The sequence below is a fragment of the Lepidochelys olivacea genome, assembly GCF_965140295.1.
Source record: "Lepidochelys olivacea isolate rLepOli2 genome assembly, chromosome: 2".
NCBI lineage: Eukaryota > Metazoa > Chordata > Testudines > Cheloniidae > Lepidochelys > Lepidochelys olivacea.
In genome coordinates, this window is record NC_140412.1 from 15,872,815 (window position 1) to 15,888,452 (window position 15,638).

The 15,638-nt window shown below is 43.9% G+C and overlaps 1 protein-coding gene across 3 annotated transcripts in view; it reads left to right on the forward strand.

Moving 5' to 3' along the window:
* ST3GAL1 (ST3 beta-galactoside alpha-2,3-sialyltransferase 1) overlaps nt 1-15,154 on the forward strand; it is a 127,978-nt gene extending 112,824 nt beyond the window's left edge. For 2 of the 3 annotated variants that reach the window (XM_084621546.1, XM_084621545.1), the window contains exons 5-7: nt 7,868-7,913; nt 10,991-11,110; nt 11,940-15,154. In XM_084621546.1, the coding sequence (XP_084477672.1) occupies nt 7,868-7,913; nt 10,991-11,110; nt 11,940-12,113 (340 nt within the window). In that variant the 3' untranslated portion in view covers nt 12,114-15,154. The remainder of the gene's footprint in view (nt 1-7,867; nt 7,914-10,990; nt 11,111-11,939) is intronic. The other variant, XR_014710568.1, reaches the window with a different exon arrangement.
* Nucleotides 15,155-15,638: the final 484 nt, after the last annotated feature.

Sequence of the window (15,638 nt, forward strand, 5' to 3'; positions counted from 1 at the left end):
TAGCTGCTTTGGGGTCGGGAAGGAATTTTCCTCCAGGGCAGATTGGCAGAGGTCCGGTGGGGGGGTTCGCCTTCCTCTGCAGCGTGGGGCAGGGGTCACTTGCTGGAGGATTCTCTGCACCTTGAAGTCTTTAAAACCACGATTTGAGGACTTCCATAGCTCAGACATAGGTCAGGGGTGTGTTACAGGAGTGGGTGGGTGAGGTTCTATGGCCTGCGTTGTGCCATATCAGACTAGACGGTCATAATGATCCTTTCTGACCTTGAAGTCTATGATTCTATGATTCCTTCCCTTCTCCCACCACATAAAGCAAACCCAGTGTTAGATTTCTTGTGTGATTTCATTTCCTGATGGGATATTGTCTCCTTTTCTGAAACAGTCTGACATCATCCCATGTCAGAGTCTACGTATATAGCAAACTGTTTGCTCAAGATCTTGCTCGATTAGATCTATGACTGACTGCTGAAGGACCAAGAAGTTAGTCCCAGGGTGTGGAAAAGAGGAGCGGTCTTGCCTCTGCACAGAATTAATCTGTCTCCAGCTGTCTGACTCAGGCAGATCCCAGAGGTTAGATAAACAGAGCAGAGGAGAAGGGCTCAGAACCACCTTGTTTTCCTCCGTCCTGGTGAAAGCAGAGCTCCCAAGGGACCTGCTCCTCATAGCTCAGAAAGAAATCTGTGGCCCAAAGAGACTGGTGACCAGATGTGGGTAGGCAAAGATGCCTTGTCATGGTGCTGTCAGAGCAGACTTGCACCTGTGGGCTAAGCTCGTGGTGTAGCTTAAGCAAGAGAGGATGGACTGCCTTGGTCCCTGACTCCCCTGATGCTGTCTGCCAGGTGGCTCAGCTGTGTGTGGGTCACTTGGGAGCAGGCCCTGTAAGTGCATATGCTGAGTAGGACCTGAGCATTCCGGAGGAGACTCAGAGGAACAAAGCTCCGGTTGAGTCCACTGCAGGAAGGCTCCCGGGGAGTAGGTTAAAGACCCACGTCCCCCATCGCTTGGCTGGTCTGCTGGTCTGCTGAGAGGCATCAAGCAGACGCTTCAGAGTGGCTGTGTACATGGGCCTTCAGAAAAGAGCACAGGAACACTGAGAGAGGGGCAGTTCTCTCTTTCACGTGCTGGGAATCTCCTGCGAAGGGAATTGGAGATGAAACAGAAGGTACGTTCTGGGATCAGTCTTGTGGAGAGAGGAAAAATATTGTATCTGCTGGGCTCAACAGAGGAGACTAACTATGAGGAGAGAGTCAGGATTAGATGAGTTGACCCAGGAAGTATGAACCGTGTACCTAGCCTATGGCCATGAGCTGGTGAGGACACTTCCTGCTGGGACCAGGCCCTGCTAAAAGATCTGTTTTCTTCTTTGTTTGATAAACAAATGGGGAGGAAGAGATGCCAGGTGGGCAAAGCTGGACCATAACTTTGTGTACACCCGCACTGCTCCAGCAGCTACCTCTCACCTTCCCCATCCACTTGTTGACCGCTGCAGATGAGCTTGGCGAAGGGGCAAGGGCAGCCTCCGAACATCTGCTGAACTAACCCTGGGTGGAGGGGGAAATTCTTCACTGGAACAACAGTTAGTTGTTGAAAGCTGACGCATGAAAGAAGCTTGTGGTTGTACTGTATAGTGAAAAAAGAAAAGGAGGACTTGTGGCACCTTAGAGACTAACCAATATATTTGAGCATGAGCTTTCATGAACTGCAGCTCACTTCATCGGATGCATACTGTGGAAAGTGTAGAAGATCTTTTATACACACAAAAGCATGAAAAAATACCTCCCCCCACCCCACTCTCCTGCTGGCAATAGCTTATCTAAAGTGATCACTCTCCTTACAATGTGTATGATAATCAAGTTGGGCCATTTCCAGCACAAATCCAGGTTTTCTCACCCGCCCCCCACACAAACCCACTCTCCTGCTGGTAATAGCTTATCTAAAGTGACCACTCTCCTTACAATGTGTATGATAATCAAGGTGGGCCATTTCCAGCACAAATCCAGGGTTTAACAAGAACGTCGGGGGGGAGGGGGGGTTAGGAAAAAACAAGGGGAAATAGGTTACCTTGCATAATGACTTAGCCACTCCCAGTCTCTATTCAAGCCTAAGTTAATTGTATCCAATTTGCAAATGAATTCCAATTCAACAGTTTCTCACTGGAGAATTGGAATTCATTTGCAAATTGGATACAATTAACTTAGGCTTGAATAGAGACTGGGAGTGGCTAAGTCATTATGCAAGGTAACCTATTTCCCCTTGTTTTTTCCTAACCCCCCCCCCCCCGACGTTCTTGTTAAACCCTGGATTTGTGCTGGAAATGGCCCACCTTGATTATCATACACATTGTAAGGAGAGTGGTCACTTTAGATAAGCTTATCATAGAATCCTAGAAGATTAGGGTTGGAAAAGACCTCAGGAGGTCGTCTAGCCCAAACCCCTGCTCAAAGCTGGACCAACACCAACTCAATCATCCCAGCCAGGGCTTTGTCAAGCTGGGCCTTAAAAACCTCTAAGGATGGAGATTCCACCAGCTTCCTAGGTAACCCATTCCAGTGCTTCACCATGCTCCTAGTGAAATAGTGTTTCCTAATATCCAACCTAGACCTCCCCCACTGCAACTTGAGACCATTGCTCCTTGTTCTGTCATCTGCCACCACTGAGAATAGCCGAGCTCCATCCTCTTTGGAACCCCGCTTCAGGTAGTTGAAGGCTGCTATCAAATCCCCCCTTACTCTTCTCTTCTGCAGACTAAACAAGCCCAGTTCCCTCAGCCTCGCCTCGTAAGCTGTGATTCATCACACAATGACTTGTAGTAAAAATGAGTCATTTCACAAACAGACGTTAAGGTGACAATTAAACTGTACTTCAGTGACTGTTCTTTGTCAACGTTGAACTATGAATTCAAATAAAACTGGATTTTCTTTTGTTCACCAACTAGTATTTCCTGGCCCGTCCCTGGGCATGGGTTTTTCTATCTAAGGAATTGTGTACTTTACATTTTTCTTAAGTAGGAAGTGATATCCTGGTTACAAATCATGACTTAGGGTGTTTGCCCCATAGCACCCATCATTGATGATGTCCCCGTGCACACAGAGAGCAAGTCTAGGTCAAACTGTTACACTTCTGGGGAAAGTGTTTTGAAATGTTTTAGCCCTTTGCTCAACTGCAGTGCCTAAAGCAGAGAGGAAAAGTGGAGATTTTCATGAATAATTTCACCTACTGATGATCAGAGCAGTTTGAAATGTTGCTAAGGAAAACTTTTTCTAAAAAATTCCAAAATCTGGCCTTTCGCAAAAAATGAAAGTCAGATTTTTATTTTTTACAGAAACACTTTCAGTTTTCCCAGAGGATGTGGAAAAAGCTAATGTACTCAATGCTTTTTTTGCCTCTGTCTTCACGAACAAGGTCAGCTCCCAGACTACTGCACTGGGCAGCACAGCATAGGGAGGAGGTGACCAGCCCTCTGTGGAGAAAGAAGTGGTTCGGGACTATTTAGAAAAGCTGGACGTGCACAAGTCCATGGGGCCGGATGCGATGCATCCGAGAGTGCTAAAGGAGTTGGCGGATGTGATTGCAGAGCCATTGGCCATTATCTTTGAAAACTCATGGCAATCCAGGGAAGTCCCGGACGACTGGAAAAAGGCTAATGTAGTGCCCATCTTTAAAAAAGGGAAGAAGGAGAATCCTGGGAACTACAGGCCAGTCAGCCTCACCTCAGTCCCTGCAAAAATCATTGAGCAGGTCCTCAAGGAATCAATTCTGAAGTACCTGGAGGAGAGGAAAGTGATCAAGAACAGTCAGCATGGATTCACCAAGGGCAAGTCATGCCTGACTAATCTAATTGCCTTCTATGACAAGATAACGGGCTCTGTGGATGAAGGGAAAGCAGTGGACATGTTATTCCTTTACTTTAGCAAAGCTTTTGACACGGTCTCCCACAGTATTCTTGCCAGCAAATTAAAGAAGTATGGGCTGGATGAATGGACTATAAGGTGGATAGAAAGCTGGCTAGATTGTCAGGCTCAACGGGTAGTGATCAATGGCTCCAAGTCTAGTTGGCAGTTGGTATCAAGTGGAGTGCCCCAAGGATCAGTCCTGGGGCCGGTTTTGTTCAATATCTTCATAAATGATCTGGAGGATGGTGTGGATTGCACCCTCAGCAAGTTTGCAGATGACACTAAACTGGGAGGAGAGGTAGATACGCTGGAGGGTAGGGATAGGATACAGAGGGACCTAGACAAATTGGAGGATTGGGCCAAAAGAAATCTGATTAGGTTCAACAAGGACAAGTGCAGAGTCCTGCACTTAGGACGGAAGAATCCAATGCACCGCTACAGACTAGGGACCGAATGGCTCGGCAGCAGTTCTGCAGAAAAGGACCTAGTGGTTACAGTGGACGAGAAGCTGGATATGAGTCAACAATGTTCCCTTGTTGCCAAGAAGGCCAATGGCATTTTGGGGTGTATAAGTAGGGGCATTGCCAGCAGATCGAGGGATGTGATCATTCCCCTCTATTCGACACTGGTGAGGCCCCATCAGGAGTACTGTGTCCAGTTTTGGGCCCCACACTACAAGAAAGATGTGGAAAAATTGGAAAGAGTCCAGCGGAGGGCAAGAAAAATGATTAGGGGACTGGAACACATGAGTTATGAGGAGAGGCTGAGGGAATTGGGGATGTTTAGTCTACGGAAGAGAAGAATGAGGGGGGATTTGATAGCTGCTTTCAACTACCTGAGAGGTGGTTCCAGAGAGGATGGTTCTAGACTATTCTCAGTGGTAGCAGATGACAGAACAAGGAGTAATGGTCTCAAGTTGCAGTGGGGGAGATTTAGGTTGGATATTAGGAAAAACTTTTTCACTAGGAGGGTGGTGAAACACTGGAATGCGTTACCTAGGGAGGTGATGGAATCTCCTTCCTTAGAAGTTTTTAAGGTCAGGCTTGACAAAGCCCTGGCTGGGATGATTTAGTTGGGGATCGGTCCTGCTTTGAGCAGGGGGTTGGACTAGATGACCTCCTGAGGTCCTTTCCAACCCTGATATTCTATGATTCTATGAATGTTTCCTATTTTATGATAATTTTTCCCCCTAATCCCACTCTTGCTTGGGAGACAATGTCACATGCTGGGGATTTTCAGAATCCAAATTTTTCAAAACTGGAAAATTTGTTTCAACAAAGGTGGGGGTGGACAACATAGCTTTTGAAAATTCTGATTGGTTTAAGCAGATTAATTAATTAAAAAGTGCAGAAAATTTTTGGAAAACAAAAAATTGGTACATTTTGAAAAGAAGCAAGAACCTTGACTTTTTTCTCAGGTTCATTTCTTCCCCTCCCCCGCTCCCCCCCCCCAACTAACTCAATGGATGATAACAATCTGCAAGAAATTCTGCTCTGAAGTCCTGAACCCTCAAACAGTCAACAGGAATCTTTCAAGTAATTTAGATCAGGTTTTAGTTGCACCTATTTCAAATCAGTGGAGTCAAATAATTAGTGTTACTCCCGATTTACACCAGAGTGACTGAATTCACAGTCTGGCCCTCTGTCTGCAGCTTTGTCCTGATTATTATAAAACACAATGGAATCCTCTAATCTGCCTTGTTAAATAGGCTTTGAAGGAGGAGTAAATCATTTATTGTTTATCCATTCATAAACTGTATCCCAGCGCTTTGCAGAACATCGTCAGCCAAACAAGCACTTATGGAATAATAAACCAAACAAAAGCAGCAACTGGAGGTGCCTTTGGTTGTGTTTTAAAACAGACGGGGCTCTGCTTTGCAGACAGACCGCAAGACCCGCTCTTGCTAACCTGCCTGTACATAGGGGCTGGCTGCAGCATAGTGGGTATCAATCTCCCTGAGCTGCCCATCAGACTGAGGCTTCTGTGCAGCCACTGTGCCACTCGATGAAAATATGGTAAAGAGAATCAGTGGTAAGCTGCCCAGGTGGCTTTGTTTCAGCAGGCCCCAGCTCAGGGTCCACTGTCGGATTGTCAGGGCAGCACTTTTTGTGTCTCAGCAGGTCTAACTGGACCCCTGCTGCCTCCTGATTCCATTCCTCATTCCTCCCTCAAATCAGTTTATGCCTACTAGCTTGTGTGGTTCAGCCTGAAGGCTTTGCTACAGGCCAGGCACACTGGGGCTGGAAAAGCCCCATATTCAATTTGAATGCTCTCTCCTTCAAACCCAGCTTGTGCCCTCCTTTGGCGATTCATACCTTAGTCATGATTTGTCTCTCTCCCTTCTGTATTTTAGGTGCTCTTGCTTTCCTTTCTACCAGGGTGCATATATTGTGCAAGATCTGGAGTATATGATAGGCCCTCGAAATGCAGGAACATGTGACTAACACTAGTTCATGCCCATTGATCTTCCCCGTCTCCCGAAGTCCATTCTCTTCATTCGTCTGCCGACTCTTGTACCTCCTAGCTAGGGAGCACTCTTGCCTTCGCCATCCCAAATATGACCTGAAACTGCCAAGACTTCCCCTGTTGACTCTGGTAACTGTCTACACTACGGGGATGATAGCAGCATAGAATCATAGAATATCAGGGTTGGAAGGGGCCTCAGGAGGTCATCTAGTCCAACCCCCTGCTCAAAGCAGGACCAATCCCCAACTAAATCAACCCAGCCAGGGCTTTGTCAAGCCTGACCTTAAAAACCTCAAAGGAAGGAGATTCCATCACCTCCCTAGGTAACGAGGTAGCACCATAACTATATCAGCATAACCCCGTAGGGTGAGTGCAGCCTACACCAATGGAAGGGGTGTTTCCATCATGGTAGGAGCAGCACCTCACCAAGCGATGGGTAGCCGGGTGGATGGAAGCACTGGATTTTTCACGCCCCTGAACGCCGAAGCTACGTTGATCTAAGTTTTGAGTATAAGAAGAAACAGCAACAAAGGATAATAGAGAAGGGCTAGATAAACAGATTAATATAGGCATGAGTTAAAACTAGGAATGAGTTAAAAATATACCTAATAATAAAAAAGAGTAAAAAATAAACTCTAAACATTTAGATCCAACCAATAGGAATCTTGCAGTGGTTTCCTTTCCCTCCTTGGTGGTTTATTCAGATGGTGAGCTCTTTAGAGTGAGGCTCTGTCTTGTTATGTTTTAAGGCAAGGATCTAGCATAATTTAGGGTGCATTCTGAACAACAAATGAAACCAAAGCGCCAGTGTGCTCTTTCTTCAAGAAAACTCACAGACACTTTACATGTATATGTGTTTTGGGATCCCTGCACACATGTGACCAGTAGTATTATACCAGAATGGCTTGTGCCTGTGATGCAGAGGAAATCAGGCTTTTCTTTCTGAACACAGGACTCTGGCCTTCACCAACCCCAGGGACTTGCAAGCACAACTGTAAGATCTAGCCACCAAGATCTTTACATTAGCAGCTGCTGGCAACTTCTGATTCTTCCCAGCTGTTTGAGAGGGGAGGGACAATGTTCTGAGAGCATGTGGGATGGGGCCATATACCGTGAGTGGTGGTGTGGACGGTAACTGCCTTTCTATTACTAACAACCAAATAATATCTCTACGCATCTGCTGAAAGAAACGAATCCTTACCCAGAACAATTAAGAGGGAGGGGGTCTCCCCCTAGTGGTGAAATGTATGCAAGCCATGCATTAGGCTGAAAACAAAACTCCACAGTTAAGGTGCAATTCTTTTCTGTGTGGTCATCTTTCAATGAGATGTTGAAATGGTAGTGTATTTTCCATGAATTTGCTATATTTGTTATTTTCAGTCACAATTATTCTTATTTTAACCTCTTCCTGATAAATTTTTTTAAGAATATACTCCTTTTTTTTTTTTTTTTACTTTAAAATGCACCTTTCATTTGACTTTTACTAATCTGGCTATATTTTTCTTGAACAGCACATATGTTCCGGTTCCACGTAAAATCAAAGTGAAAAGAGACAAGGTGAGTTGTGTCTGTTTGTTTACTCTGTTAATCATCCTGCGGAAATTGCTGCGACAAGATATTCTTGGGACAAAAAGCTTGGGAGGATCCAAAGAAGTGTGCAAGTAATTACGCAAGCAATAAAAATACCCACAGTTACATTTTTAGCTAGGGTAAAAATGTACAGCCTTGTGACTCAGCATTAACTAACTCAGGTTAGGAGGAAACGTGTGCCGTTTCTGCCCATTATTAAGGTTTTATAGCTTCCTCTGGTACTAATCAGAAACATCTGGCCTATTGGTCTGATCCAATCCAACGATTTCTGTGTTTCTGTTGACATAGACTAACATCTTAGAATAGCACCTATTTAAACATTGAACAAAATATACAATGTTTAGTTTTCAGTCAACAATTGTGCATGATTTTTTTTCTTTTTTTAATTAAATTGCTTGAACACAAGGGATGATTCTCATTTTCTAGGACAGGAGTTCTCAATCTTGTTTCCGTCACTCCCCTCAACTTATTTTTTTAACTCGAAGCCCCTGTCTTATACCATGAGACTTTCCAATGTGCTCTAGATGGAACTGGGGTCATTTAGTATATTGAGTCCAATAAAGGGGATTCTGCTTTAAATAAATCAGCCGTTTGAGTTGGCAGTCTAACGGTGCATAGGCCAGGAAACCTTTCAAAAGCACATACCTTATTATTCACAAAGTTTTCAGGCAGTATTCTCAATTTCAGCACTGAAGAGTGCTAGTGAGGTTGTGACTCTGTGATCCAGTTTGCAATGCCACTCAGTGAAATTTGGCCCAGCTGCCCCACCCCCCACCGCCACCATGACAGAGGGGCAGAGAGGCAAAATTTCAGTGAGTGGCATTGCAACCCCGTGAGTGTGTAGGAAGGGTTGCCACCCTCTACCCCACCCCAGAAAGTTTGGTATGCCTCCCCAGGAGAGCACCCGCTCCTCACCCCCACCCCATTGAGAACTGCTCTTCTAAGGAACTCCTTTTTTGTACACACAAGAGGAAGACAGGTAAACTTTAAACAAATCAGAGGATGAAGTCAATGAAAAACTCCTAATGATTTCAGTGGCCATTGGATCAGGCCTACAGAGCATAGTCAGCCGGGGAATTCACTTACCATAAAGAGGTCAAACAGATGTTTCATGCTTCGGGGAATACCTTGATACTACATGATTTCACAGGTGAACAATGAGTCATTTCACCTACCTTTGATTTCGGACTACTGCTGGAGGAGGATTGATTTAGTCTGGTATTGTGAGTTCCAAATCCACTGTAGAAAAGCTTGGGTAGCGTGCAATGGATATGGGGAGTAATTAAAGGCAGAGAGAATCAAACCTTTATTTTCAGATAGCCATTGCAAGCCTTTGGAGTCCTTTAAGCAGGAGACTTTCAGAAGCACCAAAGCAGTTTACGAGCACAAGTGCCATTGAAGAGAATAGAACTTGTGCTCCTAAACCCCCTAGGCACTTCTGAAAGTCTCTCCCTAAAACTACAAGTATGGTCTTGGAGTCTTAAAATTCCAGCTGCCCTAAGGGAATGGATGGGGTTTTGAAACAAACATTCCTTTCCTGCAAAGTAGATGGAGATTGAATCTTCCAGTGTCGTGAACTGTCTCCTCCTTAGGCACTGTTCCCCAATATAGACAGAAGAGGATAGAAGTTCTTGAATTTGATCCCATGTATCTGTTTGATTTTTTTATCATATATTTAAATTAGAAAAATACAGTGAATCTATTTTAGGTATGCAAATAATTCATGGTCCCATCACTGCTAAAATGTAGGGCCCACCTTTAGAAACATGCCGGGAAGCATAAGCTAGTGGTTAAAGCACTATGAGTCAGGAGACCTGGGAGCTGCCACAGACTTCAGTGTGATCTAAGGCAAATCCCTCTGCCTCAGTTCTCCCAATGTAAAAGAGGGGGAAATGATGCTACCGTAGGTCCCTGTCTGTCATTAATGAATCTTCACATCTGTAAAGCTCTTTTGAGATGCTCTAAGAGAAGGCATTAAGCTACCATTATTATAGAATACAGGCCCTGGGCATAGCTGGAAAAATCAGAAGTCATCCCAAGTGGCTTTTAATTGATGTGCCAAGCTATCCAGCACCTTGGCATTGCTTAGCCATAATAGCCCAGTTCAGAGTTGCATCCTCCAAGACCATGGCGTGGAGCTGGGAAGGAAGTGACATGATTTCTTCAGCTCTTCTCTTTCCCTCTCCTATTTACACCATCCAAGGAAGGAGAAGACAGTGAGGGTTTCAGGTAAGGAATGACAAAGGGTGCTGAGGCAAATTAAGGCTGTGTGGTGGGTCCTGGCAGAGAGAACAGCAGCAGCTCAGAGCATTAGTGTAGAAATAGGCGTCCTCCCCCACCATGGAAAATGTAAAACACCCAGTGGGAAGATATTACACAGAGATATCAGCAATTAACCCCTGACTCTCTGTAAAAAGGCAAACCTGAAGCTAACCAGATTCCTTGTTGTCCCTCCCATCACAAACTCAGCATGGAAGGGCCAAGCGGGGCTGGAATGGAAAACCCTAGCCTTAGCCAGCATTGCAGATGATGAAGGTGTGAGGAGTGGATGTTGCCTTTCCACTCTGTTCTGAATAGGGAGCAGCCCCACAAGGAAGGGGCACTGACTGTCCAGGGGCTGTTCTGGGCCTGAGTCTGCCAGTGCAGCCCGGGAATGGGGGATGATGGTCTGGAGGAGTTGCCAAGCACACCTCTGCCGAGACTCTGCCCTGAGGGAAGGATTTGGGGCAATGCATAGAACAGGAGCTATTACACTTGCTGCTCTTTGGAACTTTCTAGCCAGAAACCTCTATGTGCTCTGTACATATTAATCTGCCCCATAATTCCCCTGTGAGGCAGGTGAGTGTGATTGGAGCTATACAAAAACAGAGGTTAAGGAACTTGCTTAGAACCACACAGTGAGACTGAAGCTGAGCCAGGAATAGAAGTCCAGGCCCAGCTCCTCAGCTAGCGTAGGTGGGGAGAATAATTCACCCTAACTGTGCTGTTAGGGAACAGCCAGTGTTTCTTACGAACTATGAATGCAACTCTCCGATTCTCCACAGATCCTGGTCTATCACCCAGTTTTTATCAAATATGTTTATGACCACTGGCTGCAGCATCATGGAAGATACCCCTCGACAGGCATTCTGTCAGTGATATTTGCACTCCACCTATGTGATGAGGTAAAGACCAAACTGTTCCATTCCTTGCTTCAGTGTACACTGATACTATGTTGGGGTCAAGGGCTGTAATTATAGCAGATGCTAACATGAGATCCCTAGATCATTTGTTCATCTTTATCAGCCTCTTTCCATCTTCACTTCCTCTGACTTCAAGTTTCCTTCAGCGTTTATGATTTCAGCTGTTAGACAAGATGTGTCTTTGACCCAGAGTCGGAAATAACATGGAGACAGTCGCAAATATAAGTGAATTCTCAGACAAAACAAAAAAACATGATTAAGCATTAGGGTTTGAAGTGCATTTCAGAGGAGTCCAATTAAACACAAGAAGTCCTCAGCCTGCTTGATCTCATGTAATCCATATGCCCCTTCTGTGTATGGCCGATGGCCAGTTTCCCAGTGCCTTTTGCTTTCTGGGCCTGGGAGTTTATACATTAGGGACAATTCCCTCCACTACAGGAATTACTGTGTGAAATTCTCTAGCCTGTATTATGCAGTTGGAAACACGCTGGGGGCTATGAGGGACACATTGTATAGGCTGGGGAAGGTTGTGCCTCCCCAAACTGCCCGGTGTGGCCCCACCCACACTTCTCTCCAAAGCCCTGCTTGCCCTTGGCCGCAGCCCAAGCCGATTGCTCCTCTTCAGGGAAGCAGAGTGCTAGGGCTAGGGCAGCCGGGACTTGGGGTGGCTACCACAATATCAATAATAAATAAAAACAATGTGGGAAAGGTTGAGAATCACCAGAGTTCCCTCAAAATGTCAATTAAGAACACACCAAGCTGAAGGCAAAGTCTTTCAGGATATAACATTTTTCATTCTCTCTCTTGTTAGGTGGATGTGTATGGTTTTGGAGCAGACAGCAATGGCAACTGGCATCATTACTGGGAAAACAATGGTTCCGGGGGGGCTTTTCGGCGAACCATGGTCCATGATGGGGATTTCGAGTCCAATATCACTTTGACTCTTGCCTCTGTTGACAAAATACGTTTTTTCAAGGGAAGATGACCCTTACCACAGGCAGGGATTTGTGGCTGCAATTTCCAGCAGGGGGCAGTTACTGAAGTGTTTGAAGAGGTTTATCGAAGATTATCTTGGGAGCTGACCATATTTGACGATCAGACTCTGCAGCTGAGGAAGTGTGTCTCATTGAATGAAAGTAGCATGCGGTAGTGGTTCCATACTGCACTTGAATTCCTTATGTCAGAATAGAGACGTTGGGGACCTAAGGATCAATTATGGGGAATAAATGAGGTGCGGAATCACAGGGGATGTATGGACTTATTAAATCTTGAAATACTGGGAGAGATGTGCCTATTGCTGTTAGGGTAAACTAGGGGAATTTTCTAGGAATTACTGTATGTGTGTGTGCTTTGCTTGCATAAGGCAGGAACGCCCTGCCTTATGAGGAGAGGTGAAAACAGCTTCCTGAATGTCCCATCAACATGGCTGGCTGCGAACACTGTAGTAAGGATTACCTCAGAAGAACATGTTCACTTATTCTGCTGTTGATCTTTTCTTTAAACCATCTCTTCTCTTCACTGTGTCATTTCTGGTTCTTCATTGTATTATGGACAAAGGTGATGTACCTGACTTGCAGGGAGTAATGGCTACTTTTGGCAACATATCAATCCACATCTAGAAATTCTGGATCAAATCCTTCATCTCCAGTTAACTGCATATTTTAATGTAGCATCCTACACAGCCATAATGAGACAAAGAAAAACAAAATAAGATTGTGATTGAAAATGCCAGCAAAAATGCCCTTTTTAGCCACTGGTTTGTTTGGGTTTCTTTAAATATAATTTTATTTTATTTTTTGATAGGTACTCTGAATGCTAATTTTTGTTGAATACATTCAAGGTAGAGCAGTGGACATTTTTTTTCTTTCAGTGGTTTACATGTGCCTTTTATATTTCTGCAACAGATGTAATTTTTTTTAAAGACGAAAATCCCTAAATTAAACTTTTTATAGGAAAAAAAAACAATTAACCAAAGCTTAGTCTCTACATGGTATCATTTTGTATTCTAAACTAATAATGACATCTCCTGTATTCTACTTGACAAGGGGAAAAAACCAAGGGTAGTTTTTAACAGTAACTTTCACCTTTAAAAAAAAATCCAAAAGTTGATAGGAATTTTTTTACTCTATTTTTTACAACTTAGAAGGCGATATCTATTTAAATGTATTTAAGTGAAAGTATCAGGTATAAGGATGTGAGCTATAGGAGTGAACAGAACTGTATGGGCATCTACCAGGGCATATCCTCTATGTACAGATTCTGTGGTATGATCCAGACCTCGGAAAGATTTGTGTCTTTAGACAAATGCATATGTTAACAGCATTACTTCTATGCAGCAAGGGGTGCATAAGAAATGTTGTACTGGGGACTTTGCACAGATTCTTCCTAAAATCTGTTTGACCTTCATTTCTGTTGTTCGTTGATATTTTAAACATGAGTTAAACTATGAAATTGGGAGGGGAGGGCGATTTGAGGATGGTAGCCCTTGCTTCATAATATCATGAAGATGGGATTCAAGGAATCTATGAACCATATCCAATGCCAGTCTCCCCACTGAACTTCAGTGGGCTCTGGAGCAGATCCTGAAAGAGCTGCTGGTTTGATATTTTTCTTGTTTGGTTTTTTTCCTTGTTTCTTTCTTTGTTTTTATTTTGTTTTGTGGCAACTGAAATCTGTGGTCATTAAACACTCACACACACCACTCTGAAGTCAATGGAGTTTTGCCACTGACTTCAATAAGGCCAGTTTTTCAGGCCCCTATTTTTGCTCTGTCTGGTTTTTATGAGTGTGTTATCATGGCAACACTAACCCTAAGCCTTACAATGTCATGGCAAGATCAGTCCAATTCTCTCTATTTATGACCTCCATCATCCAACCACTTGCCAATGGGAGTAACTTTACAAACACAAGCTGGCCCACTAGAGTCATAGAACATGAAGGACAAGCTTCACACACTTCATTTTCACACTAGCGGCCAACCTTTTCCATAACAGGACACTCCCCCACACACCCATGACTCTCCATCCATTTACCCATAACACCCTCCCTTTAGCAATAGGCAAGGTCAGAGTTCTCGAAATCCAACAACTGTTAGTAACCCTGACATTAAGAGCTGCTGTCCTAGAAAGATGGCCAAGAAAGCCACTCACATGCATGTTTCCAGGATAAGCGCATGATTCTGCAGTTGTAACAAAACTTGTTTTCTCTTCTAAAATCACTTTGTAGAAGAATGAACAATATCCACCTGAATCATATTTTTGATATTACCACTTTTTAATAATGATTATTATAATTCAGTGTTTCCCAGTCAGGTGACAAACTACCCTCTTTCCCTCAAAATGGTTGCTTTAAAAAAAAATACTCTGAGAATTTGATTTAACAGCAGTGTAATGTTTTCAGCCTGTGCTTGGGTGGCTGGGTTTTGCAGAAACTTGTACAACTTGAACACTGTTTTTGCATTTCTTTTATAAACGAGAGAGTTTGCTGATAAATTCCCTGTATATTTAAGTCATTTCTGGGGGAGACTTTCAAAGGCGCTCCTGGCAGTTCAGCACCGAACTGCCATTGGGTTGTAATAGAAGTTGGCAGTTTGGAGTCAAACTCCAATTGAAAATCAGTGGGATCTGATTATCTAACTTCCAGTTTGCTCTGTTCATCCAGCTGGTTTCTAGGAGGCAGCAACAGAAGCCACTGGAGAATTCCATTCCCACCGCCAGTATTTTCAACTGACTTCCTGCTAGGAACTGAGAACGGTCTTTAAAAAAAAAAAAAAAGGTATAACATTAAATCTTGAACTGCATTTGCTACCAATGCAAAATTTCCAAAGCACTTCTTGATTGTGTGGTTTGTTTTTAACCAAACTGAATTTCTTGAACACTTTTTCTTTTTTTTTTTGGTCTCCAGATGCTTCTTCCTATTTCTCTTTCCTTGGAGCATAGTGATTATTATCGTCATTTCTGTCTGATTGAAGGGAGCCTGGGTCACTCATACTTTGACATTTTATTTATTGTTGAAGTTTTCAATTCAGTAAGAATCAAAATAAATTTTTTATTATAATCAATCAGATTGTCAAAGATATATCTATCTGTGCACCCTTGACTGCTATGTATCAGAGTGGTGTTGTCATGAATTCCTCAAGGTAGTCTCCTGTAATGGTCACTGTAACTGGGTCTTACTCTGCCAGAGTTTCTTTCCTTCTCCCACTCAACCAAACCATCATAACTCAAGCCTGCTCTCCCCTTCAGTTTAACTCATATTTAGAATCATGAGAGCAGCTGTATTGGGTCAGACCAAAGGTCCATCTAGCTCAGTACCCTGTCTTCTGACAGTGGCCAATGCCCGGCGCCCCAGAGGGAATGAACAGAACAGGTAATCATCAAGTGATCCATTCCCAGCTTCTTGCAAACAGATGCTAAGGACACCATCCCTGCCCATCCTGGCTGCTAGCCATTGATGGACCTATTCTCCATGAATTTATCTAGTTCTTTTCTTAATCCTGTTAAAGTCTTGG